This window comes from Tachyglossus aculeatus, chromosome 20 (genome assembly GCF_015852505.1).
Source record: "Tachyglossus aculeatus isolate mTacAcu1 chromosome 20, mTacAcu1.pri, whole genome shotgun sequence".
NCBI classification, from domain to species: domain Eukaryota; kingdom Metazoa; phylum Chordata; class Mammalia; order Monotremata; family Tachyglossidae; genus Tachyglossus; species Tachyglossus aculeatus.
The window spans coordinates 32,819,151-32,829,415 of record NC_052085.1 but is presented as its reverse complement, the minus strand read 5'-3'; the positions used below and the strand labels follow the sequence as shown (position 1 = coordinate 32,829,415).

At 58.4% G+C, this 10,265-nt stretch overlaps 1 protein-coding gene across 1 annotated transcript; it reads left to right on the top strand.

Annotated features, from left to right (window-relative positions):
* The first annotated feature begins 1,307 nt into the window (after positions 1 to 1,307).
* UCP2 (uncoupling protein 2) lies at positions 1,308 to 10,073 on the top strand. Its single transcript, XM_038761689.1, has 8 exons — positions 1,308 to 1,407; positions 4,561 to 4,762; positions 7,381 to 7,591; positions 8,025 to 8,235; positions 8,461 to 8,655; positions 8,937 to 9,038; positions 9,358 to 9,538; positions 9,732 to 10,073. The coding sequence occupies exons 3-8, from the start codon at positions 7,466 to 7,468 to the stop codon at positions 9,844 to 9,846; spliced, it is 930 nt and encodes a 309-aa protein (XP_038617617.1). The 5' UTR covers positions 1,308 to 1,407; positions 4,561 to 4,762; positions 7,381 to 7,465; the 3' UTR covers positions 9,847 to 10,073.
* The last annotated feature ends 192 nt before the right edge of the window (positions 10,074 to 10,265 follow it).

The following is a 10,265-nucleotide window of genomic DNA, read 5'->3' as shown; positions in this document are numbered from 1 at the left end:
GGGTGAAGCCCAGGGGGGAGGTTTTTCCACTGAGCCGCACTACTTCAATACTCTCCCAAGCGCGAAGAAGAACAGTGCTCTGCAGACATTGGGCGCTCAGTAAATACGATTGGATGAAAAAGAATGAATCCCCGGCCCCGCCTCAGAAAAAAAGAGGGGTGAAGCCCACGGGGAAGGTTTGTCCACTGAGCCACACTACTTCAATACTCTCCCAAGCTCGAAGAACAGTGCTCTGCAGACATTGGGCGCTCAATCAATCAATCAATCAATCATATTTATTGAGCGCTTACTATGTGCAGAGCACCGTGCTAAGCGCTTGGGACAAGTTGGCAACATACAGAGACAGTCCCTACCCAACAGTGGGCTCACCGTCTAGAAATGAATACAATAAATACGATTGGATGAAAAAGAATGAATCCCCGACCCCGCTTCAGAAAAAAAGAGGGGTGAAGCCCACGGGGGAGGTTTTTCCACTGAGCCACACTACTTCAATACTCTCCCAAGCGCGAAGAAAAGTGCTCTGCAGACATTGGGCGCTCAGTAAATACGATTGGATGAAAAAGAATGAATCCCCGACCCCGCCGCAGTAAAAGAGGGGTGAAGCCCAGGGGGGAGGTTTTTCCACTGAGCCGCACTACTTCAATACTCTCCCAAGCGCGAAGAAGAACAGTGCTCTGCAGACATTGGGCGCTCAGTAAACACGATTGGATGAAAAAGAATGAATCCCCGGCCCCGCCTCAGAAAGAAAGAGGGGTGAAGCCCACGGGGAAGGTTTGTCCACTGAGCCACACTACTTCAATACTCTCCCAAGCTCGAAGAACAGTGCTCTGCAGACATTGGGCGCTCAATCAATCAATCAATCATATTTATTGAGCGCCTACTATGTGCAGAGCACCGTGCTAAGCGCTTGGGAAGTACAAGTTGGCAACACACAGAGACAGTCCCTACCCAACAGTGGGCTCACCGTCTAGAAATGAATACAATAAATACGATTGGATGAAAAAGAATGAATCCCCGACCCCGCTTCAGAAAAAAAGAGGGGTGAAGCCCACGGGGGAGGTTTTTCCACTGAGCCGCACTACTTCAATACTCTCCCAAGCGCGAAGAAAAGTGCTCTGCAGACATTGGGCGCTCAGTAAATACGATTGGATGAAAAAGAATGAATCCCCGGCCCCGCCTCAGAAAAAAAGAGGGGTGAAGGCCACGGGGGAGGTTTTCTCGGGGTGTGGCCCGGCCCTGCCCGCCCTCCTGTAAGGCTTGCTATAAAAGGGGCCGCTCCGGGCCCTTCCACCCCCCTTGAGTCGCCCGCCAGTCCCGGCAGTGCCAGTCCTGGCTCGCTCGCCCATCCTCCTGTGCTTCTCTGCCCTTTGTGCCCGCTGCCCTGCCCCCTGTTCGCCCCGCCGCCCGGTGAGTAACAATAAGAATAATAATCATAATAATGGTGGCATTTATTAAGCGCTTACTATGTGCAAAGCACTGTTGTAAGCGCTGGGGAGGTTACAAGGTGATCAGGTTGTCCCACGGGGGGCTCCCAGTCTTCATCCCCATTTGACAGATGGGGTAACTGAGGCCCAGAGAAGTGAAGTGACTTGCCCACAGTCACCCAGCTGACAACTGGCGGAGCCTGGATTTGAACCCAGGACCTCTGGCTATTTATTTTATTTTGTTAGTATGTTTGGTTTTGTTCTCTGTCTCCCCCTTTTAGACTGGGAGCCCACTGTTGGGTAGGGACTGTCTCTAGATGTTGCCAATTTGTACTTCCCAATCGCTTAATACAGTGCTCTGCACATAGTAAGCGCTCAATAAATACGATTGGTGATGATGATGATGATGACTCCAAAGCCCGGGCTCTTTCTACTGAGCCTCGCTGCTCAGTGTGTGTGTGGTGTGTGTGTGTTTGTGTGTGAGAGAACGGATGACATTGTGTGTGTGTGTGTGTGTGAGAGAGAGAGAGAGAGAGAGAGAGCGGATGACATTGTGTGTGAGAGAGAGAGAACGGATGACATTGTGTGTGTGTGTGTGTGTGAGAGAGAGAGAGAGAGAGAGAGAGAGAGAGAGAGAGCGGATGACATTGTGTGTGTATGTAGGAGGGGAAATGATACTCCCTGTGTGTATGTCAGTGTGTGACCCAATCGGGGAGTGATGGGGTGACTGTGTGTGCACGCGTGTGTGTGTGGTGTGTGTCTGGATGTGAGGGTGAACGCAAAGTGTGTGGATGGTTGTTATTGTGTGTTTCCAGGGGCTGGAGGGGGTTGGGGTAGGGGTAAGCACCGGCTACTAGCGTGACTGTGACTCGTTCCTTCCTCTCCCTCCCTCCTTCCCCTCAGCCCCTCCTTCCTCCCAGCCTGGGCAAGCAGCGTCAGCGGTGGGCTCTTTCATTCATTCATTTATTCATTCAATCGTATTCATTGAGCGCTTACTGTGTGCAGAGCACTGTACTAAGCGCTTGGGAAGTACAAGTTGGCGACATCTAGAGACGGTCCCTACCCAACAGCGGGCTCACAGTCTAGAAGGGGGAGACAGACGACAAAACATATTAACAAAATAAAATAAATAGAATAAATATATACAAGTAAAATAAATAGAGTAATAAATATGTGCAAACATATATACACATATGCAGGTGCTGTGGGGAGGGGAAGGAGGTAAAGTTGGGGGGAGGGGGAGGAGGGGGACAAGAAGGAGGGGGCTCAGCCTGGGAAGGCCTCCTGGAAGAGGTGAGCTCTCAGTAGGGCTTCTAGACTGTGAGCCCACTGTTGGGTAGGGACTGTCTCTATATGTTGCCAACTTGTACTTCCCAAGCGCTTAGTACAGCGCTCAATAAATACGATTGATTGATTGATTGATTGAAGGGAGGAAGAGAGGTAGCTTGGAAGCACTTGGGAGCTTAGTAGCAGAGTTGGTAGAAACATTCCCTGTCCACAGTGAGCTTATAGTCTAGATGGGGAGACAGACACGAATATAAATAATGACGGATGTGGACATAAGTGCAGGGGGGCTGAGGGAGGGTCCTTGGCCTCGGCCAGCCTCGGCTGGAGGATTCGGAGTTCCGGGCCGAGGGCAGTGAGAGGCTCATCCTTTGCCCGCTCAGACCCCGGGAACGGCGTCCGGTGGGAGAGCCTTTTCCTGTCAATGTTGGCACACCCACACGTTATAACCTCTGTGGGCCCGCTGCAGGGCCTGCCGGCCCCAGGGAGCGGCTCCCGTGGAGAAGCAGCGTGGCCCAGTGGAAAGAGCCCGGGCTTTGGAGTCAGAGGTCAGGGGTTCGAATCCCGGCTCCGCCAACTGTCGGCTGTGTGACTTTGTGACTGTGTGAAGTCACTTCACTTCTCTGGGCCTCAGTTCCCTCATCTGGAAAATGGGGATGAAGACTGTGAGCCCCATGTGGGATCACCTTGTAACCTCCCCAGCGCTTAGAACGGTGCTTTGCACATAGTAAGCGGTTAATAAATGCCATTATTATTATTAAGTCTGCCCCACCCTGGCCCCGAGCTGCCAGGCCAGCCCCGAGTGGCACCAAGGACCCCGGCCTCTCCTCATCCGGCCTTCCCCTTCTCCGCCCTAACCCACCCCCAGGCTCCGGTTCGGTGCCCCGACCAAGAACCGGGGTGCTCAGTGCTGCAGTGTGACAGGGCTGGGCATTGGAGTGGCTTCGTTTTTCAGTGAAGATGGTGAACAGCTATGAAGTTGGGGGGAGGGTGGAAGGGGATCTCTCCACTCGCTCCCCCAGAACGCCCTACAGTGAAACCAATCAGCCAGGCGGGCCCATGGTGGTCCGGGACTCCTGGTGGGCTCAGCTCTGTTCCCCCTCCCCTCCCCGTCGCCCCAACTCAGTCTTTTTGCTCTACCCCCCTCCCCACCCCACAACATTCATTCATTCAATCGTATTTATTGAGCGCTTCTGTGTGCAGAGCACTATATAGACATATGTACATATCTATAATTCTATTTATATTAAGGCCCGTTTACTGGTTTTTATCATCATCATCAATCGTATTTATTGAGTGCTTACTATGTGCAGAGCACTGTACTAAGCGCTTGGGAAGTACAAATTGGCAACATATAGAGAAAGTCCCTACCCAACAGTGGGCTCACAGTCTAACAGCTCACAGCTCACAGGCTGATGCGATACTCTAGTTGGGCCATGACAAGCGCCTGGAACGAGGTGGTGGACTTTGGGATGGAGAGGAAGGGTTGGCTCTGGGAAATGTTTTTATGTATGTAGATCTATAATTCTATTTATTTACATTGATGCTATTGATGCCTGTTTACTTGTTTCGATGCCTGTCTCCCCGGCTCTAGACTGTGAGCCCGTTGCGGGCAGGGACTGTCTCTCTTGCTGAATTGTACTTTCCAAGCGCTTAGTACAGTGCTCCGCACACAGTAGGCGTTCGATAAATAAGATTGAATGAATGAAAGAATGAATGCCTTGGGTCAAGATGCCGAATTGCCGGGTGGGGTGGGGGGATGGCGGGAAGGAGAGAGAGAAGGGCCCCGGTGCCCCTGCAGTAACCCGTCCTATCTTGTCCTCTTTCTCTCTTCCCTTCCCTCACCCCACAGCACCCGGATTATGATCATTCTGTGCCCGGCTTCTACACAGTTTTCTATGGAAAACCAAGGGAAATGGGCCATGCTTGCCGGAAGCAGTTTCCAGGAAAGAGACACTTTTAGAGAAGCCTGATATCTCTGCCCGCCCACCCAGCCACCCAGCCAGCCAGCCAGCCAGCCAGCCAGCCAGCCAGCGGGGGCCCGCTGCACCAGGGTAAGAGCACTGGGCCGGGAATGTCCGAGAAGCCGCCGGTCCTAGCACAGGGTCTCCATGAACGTCAGAGCCTGGGGGCCTAGTGCGGACAAGGTCACGTCGTGCCTGCAGGAGCACACTTGCGGGAATTTACTTTCCACTTTTGGATACCTTTGGTGCTGTCAATCAGTGGTATTTATTGAGCACTAAGTGCTCAGGGAGAATACAACAGAATTGGTGGATGTATTCCCTGCCCACGAAGAGCTTAAAGTTGAGAGGGAAAGGGAAAACAGCCCAATCAGGAGGAGCTGGGAAATCCAAAAACTCTTTTTGAGCAGAAGGTTGAGTTTCCCAGCCATCTCTTTCTGGAGTTGCCAACAGGGAGGGAAATGGTTTGAATTTCCCTTCCCTCTCCCTCCCCCCAGTTCAGGGCTCTAATTGAGCCAAGCTGCCTCGAACCCTAGTTCAGATCTTTGGCATAGTCCTCTTCGGAGAGCCCCGAGCTGAGGGGGTTGGGCGGCTGACCCCTCCTTGGAGACCCCCAACCCCTCTCTTTGCCCTCCCCCCATCGGAGAAGCAGCGTGGCTCAGTGGAAAGAGCCCGGGCTTTGGAGTCAGAGGTCACGGGTTCAAATCCCGGCTCCACCACTAGTCAGCTGTGTGACTTTGGGCAAGTCACTTCACTTCTCTGGGCCTCAGTTACCTCATCTGTAAAATGGGGATGAAGATTGTGAGCCCCCCGTGGGACAACCTGATCACCTTGTAACCTCCCTAGCGCTTAGAACAGTGCTTTGCACATAGTAAGCGCTTAATAAATGCTATTATTATTATTATCCTGTCGGCTGACTCCCTTAACACTAGGTAGGGGAAATGGGGGGGGGTCTGTCAGTGCAGTGATCTGTGAACCGTCAGGCCGCGGTTAGACCCTAAACCAGCTTAGAGAAGTGAGTTCTCCACAGAGTGCATTTAGAAGGTCCGAATTTAGGGTCCCTCGGGATGCAGCGGGGTGGGCGATGACTCTCCTCGTCATTGTCCAATGACGCTCTGCTGCCCAGAGAAGCTCTTAATGGCCTATTTTCTGGGCGTGGAGGGGCCTGGGTGGGGGTGGGGTGGGGACAGGTGTAGCCGACACAACAGCAAGCAGGGGTACGGACTTACTCCCCGTCCCCTCCTGGGACACTGCAGGGCCGGGGCAGAGGGGCTCGCTCCCCGGCCCTTCCTGGCAGAAAGCAGAGGGAGCTTGGGAGTGCAGGTTGGGCTGGGCTTGCCACAGCTGGGACCATCCCACTTGAAGGAGCCCTGTTCGCCCCGTCTGGACCCTGGGGCAGGTGGTGGGGAGAGCAGCCTCAGTTTTCTCATCTGTAAAGTGGAAAGAATTGATTGCTTTTCCCACCGTAGCCACCGATAGCTTCGTGGGCTTCTGGGTCAAGCTTGGAGGTGGGAAGAGTGGGTGAGTGAGTGGGTGTCTCACCACCTTTGGAATTGGGGCCTCTGTCCCCCCCTCTCCTCCCAAGGGTTGCTGCCCCAGGTCGTCCATGACAACCCTACACTGCAGACCACCATCCACAGTTCTAGAGGCACCCCACTGGGCCACCACTGCCTCCCTGGACTTGGGGGCCTCCACCCTGAGCCAGGAAGCTGCAGGGGGGCAGAGGCAGGGGGCTGGGAGGCTGCGGAGGGGCCGGGGCAGGCAGACAGTTCCTACTCTCGGCCAGACCTCGGGCTGGGCTTGCAGCACAGGATGGGGCCTGTTTCACTTTCCCCACCCCTTCCTAAAGGTCCAGCTTGAGCCTTGTTCGGCTCCTGGGGTGGGGGTAGGGCTGAGGTCCCGTGAGCCACTGTGCTTCCCAGCCTCGGTGTTTGTGCACAACCCGGGCCGGCCCAGCCCAACCCACATCCGTGTGGGGCCCGGCCACTTCCTCCCCTGCCTAGCGCCAGGCACCACCGAGCCCCAGCCCCCATAGCCCTGGAGCCCGCCTGTGGGCTTCCCGGCATCCCCCACCCTCCCCTCCTTCCTTTGGAGTGCCAGGTTCTGGCAAGGAGAGGAGTTAGCTTTGCTATAGCAGTTGGGGAGCACAGTAGCACAGTGTGCCATTCTACTGCCCCCGGGGGGGTGGGGCAAGGGGAACCGGTTGTGGAAATGAGTAAGGCTCAGAGAAGGAGAACCGTTTGTCCCAGCTCCCACAGCAGCCTGGTGGGAGGACTGGGCTCAGAACTCAGCCAGACAGTGTGAGGACCGAGGGACCTGTTATCCCATCTGTAGAGACGGGACGCAGGGAGACTGGATCACCTGCCCTAGGGCAAGAGATCTGGGTGACCACCGGGCGCCGAGTCACGGACACAATCAGCACACACGCGGTGCCCGTGGCCGCCCTCCCGGGGCTGGTGCCTACTTGCCTGGCTGCTCTGTGGCAATGTGGAGAGAGCTGGGCCGGGGCAGATGCCCCTGCCCGGCTCCTCGGCTTCCCGCCTTCAAAGACGTGAGGGAAGACGAGGGCTTCTCCGGAGCGCAGCGTCCGGCTCAGTGAAGGGCCTGCGGACCGTCGGCCCTTCCACGCCCACGACCGGGGCTTCTCCTGGCCCCCGGGACCAGGTGGCCTAGGGGAGGCTGAGCCCGATTGATCTGTCTGCCATTTCCAGACTCAGGCAGAGTTCGTCTCGCTCGACTTGGGCACCTTCACCGGGGCATCCGCATCCGGGGGCCGCCCATCCACCCGCCCGCAGCATGGTCGGCTTCAAGCCCACAGATGTGCCCCCGACGGCCACGGTCAAGTTCCTGTCGGCTGGCACGGCCGCCTGCATCGCCGACCTCATCACCTTCCCCCTGGACACGGCCAAGGTTCGGCTGCAGGTAAGGGGATCTCAAGCCTCCTGCTTCCAAGCCGCCTCCTCGGGTGCCCTGCCCGTGCCCCTCTCCCATCCACGCCCCCCTACTCCCCCACACTGCGCCCAGCCAGCACTTGCTGGAGGAGCGGGATATGCACTCTGTCTGTGGGATGCTGGGGTCCCCGAAGGGCTGGGGGATGAGGAGCCGTGGCGGCAGGGAGCTGGGTCCGCGGGGCAGGCCGCGGCTGCTGCGGACGCTGGCTGGGGAGACTGGACTAGTCCCGGTCCGGTTTCCAAACTCCCTGCTGCGACCTGGGCGGGAATCCTGTGCCCCAGAGAGCTTGGGAGCGGGGCGGGGGAGGGGGGTTCTCACCTGGTCCAGGGAGTCCTCGGTGGGGAGGTGGGCTGAGGCCGATTCCCCGGCGGCGCACCTCTCAGCGTCACATCTGGCCCGACAGGTCCAAGGGGAGAGCCAGGGTCCCTCGCGGATCCCCGCTGGCCCACGGTATCGGGGCGTCCTGGGCACCATCCTGACCATGGCAAGGACCGAGGGCCCGGGCAGCCTGTACAGCGGGCTGGCGGCCGGCCTCCAGCGCCAGATGAGCTTCGCCTCTGTCCGCATCGGCCTCTACGACTCGGTCAAGCAGTTCTACACCAAGGGCTCTGAGCGTGAGCGCCGAGTGCCGAGCGGGGGCCCGGAGCCCGGAGCCGCGTGGTGGTGGCGAGGGGCGGGCCGACCCCCGTGAGCACGGCCGGAGACACCGGGGCAGGGGGAGAATCAGGCACAGGACAGCTGGCGGGCAGGCGGCCTCCCCCCCTCCCCCCGGGCGGCGGGACAGAGCCCGGCAGGGCCCGGCGGGCAGCCCGACCCTTCCTCCCCCCCTCTGCGCGCAGACGCGGGCGTCGGGAGTCGGCTCCTGGCGGGCTGCACCACGGGGGCGCTGGCCGTCGGCGTGGCGCAGCCCACGGACGTGGTGAAGGTGCGCTTCCAGGCTCAGGCTCGGGCGGCTGGCAGCCGGCGCTACCAGGGCACCGTGGACGCCTACAAGACCATCGCCCGGGAAGAGGGCCTACGGGGCCTCTGGAAAGGTGGGCGGTGGCTGCGCCCGCCACGTGCTCTCCTGGGCCTCGGGAGGGTCGATCCATCGACGGTGTTTATTAATTGCTTACGGTGTGCACGGCACCGTACTAAGCACTTGGGAGAATACAAGTGTGGGGAGACAGTTCCCTTCCCACAAGGAGCTTACATTCTAGAGGGCCGGGGGACCTTTCGCATTTCAGGCAAACGTGATAACCACTATTCGTCCCCTCTCTGCTCCTCCCGCCCCCACCCCCCGTCCACTTGTTCGTGGGGGGCCTCTGTGGCACAGGGACATCACCCAACGTCGCCCGGAACGCCATCGTCAACTGTGCTGAGTTGGTGACCTACGACCTCATCAAGGATGCCCTTCTGAATGCCGGCCTCATGACGGGTGAGTGGGGAGGGGCCGACGGGGGTCCCCATTCATTCATTCATTCATTTTACTGTGTGCAGAGCACTGTACTAAGCGCTTGGGAAGTACAGTTGGCAACACATAGAGACGGTTCCCACCTGTCCAACAGGAAGAATGTAGGGACTCGAGACCGGGAGCAGAGCCAGCGGCTCCATGGGGAATTGGGAGGCTCAGATTTAGCTGTCCCCCTTCCCCCCACGTGCGACCTCGGTCTCCCAGACGATATAACGGGTTTGGGCGGGTGTCCGCCAGTTGGAGGGCGAGGGGAAGGCTCACGTCTCCTTTCCCCTTACCCTAGATGACCTTCCCTGCCACCTGACCTCTGCCTTCGGGGCCGGCTTCTGCACCACCATCATTGCTTCCCCCGTGGACGTGGTCAAGACGAGATATATGAACTCGGCCTCGGGCCGGTACGGCGGCGCCGTGCACTGCGCCCTCACCATGCTGCGGAAGGAAGGGCCCCGGGCCTTCTACAAGGGGTGAGGACGTCGGCCCCGGCAACCTGGGGCCGTGGTGCTCCCTGGCCTTGCCCCTGCCCCCTTCCCCCGACTCAGGGCTGTGTTCAGGGCAGGGGAAGGAAGGAGGGAGGGAGGGCGGGAGGGCCCACCTCTGGCTGTGCCCAGGGCCACCTGGTGGGAGGTGAGCGGGTACCCATTTCCTCTCTGTTTCCAGGTTCATGCCCTCCTTCCTCCGTCTTGGCTCCTGGAACGTGGTCATGTTTGTCACCTACGAGCAGCTGAAACGTGCCATCATGGCTGCCCGCACTGCCTCCGTGGCCCCCTGCTGAGAGCTGGCTGCCCCTAGCTTCCCCCCCCCGCCGCTCCCCCTGCCCATTCACTGTTCCCTCATCCTCATCTCCCACGGCCCCCTCCCGCCATCCCTCCTCAGCTGAGCCTTCCATCCCTACTCTGGCCCCAGGCCCTTCCATTTTCCTCTACTTCCTTTCATCTTCCCCTTCCTCCTCTCCCGGCCTCCGAGCAGCATCCCCCAGCCCCCCAATAAAGCTGAACCCTGGCCCTCGTCACAACCTTCTTGGGGGGCTGAGGACCGAACAGCCAACCCAGCCCTTCCCTCTGCCTGGAGGGAGACAGAGCCAGATCAGCCCTGAGCAGCCTGCACCATCCACCCTGGGAGTGACAGCCTCTCCGCCGGCCAGGGCACCCTACTAAGCAGCGGGGTGCCTGCAGTGCCAGCAGGAGCTTAAAG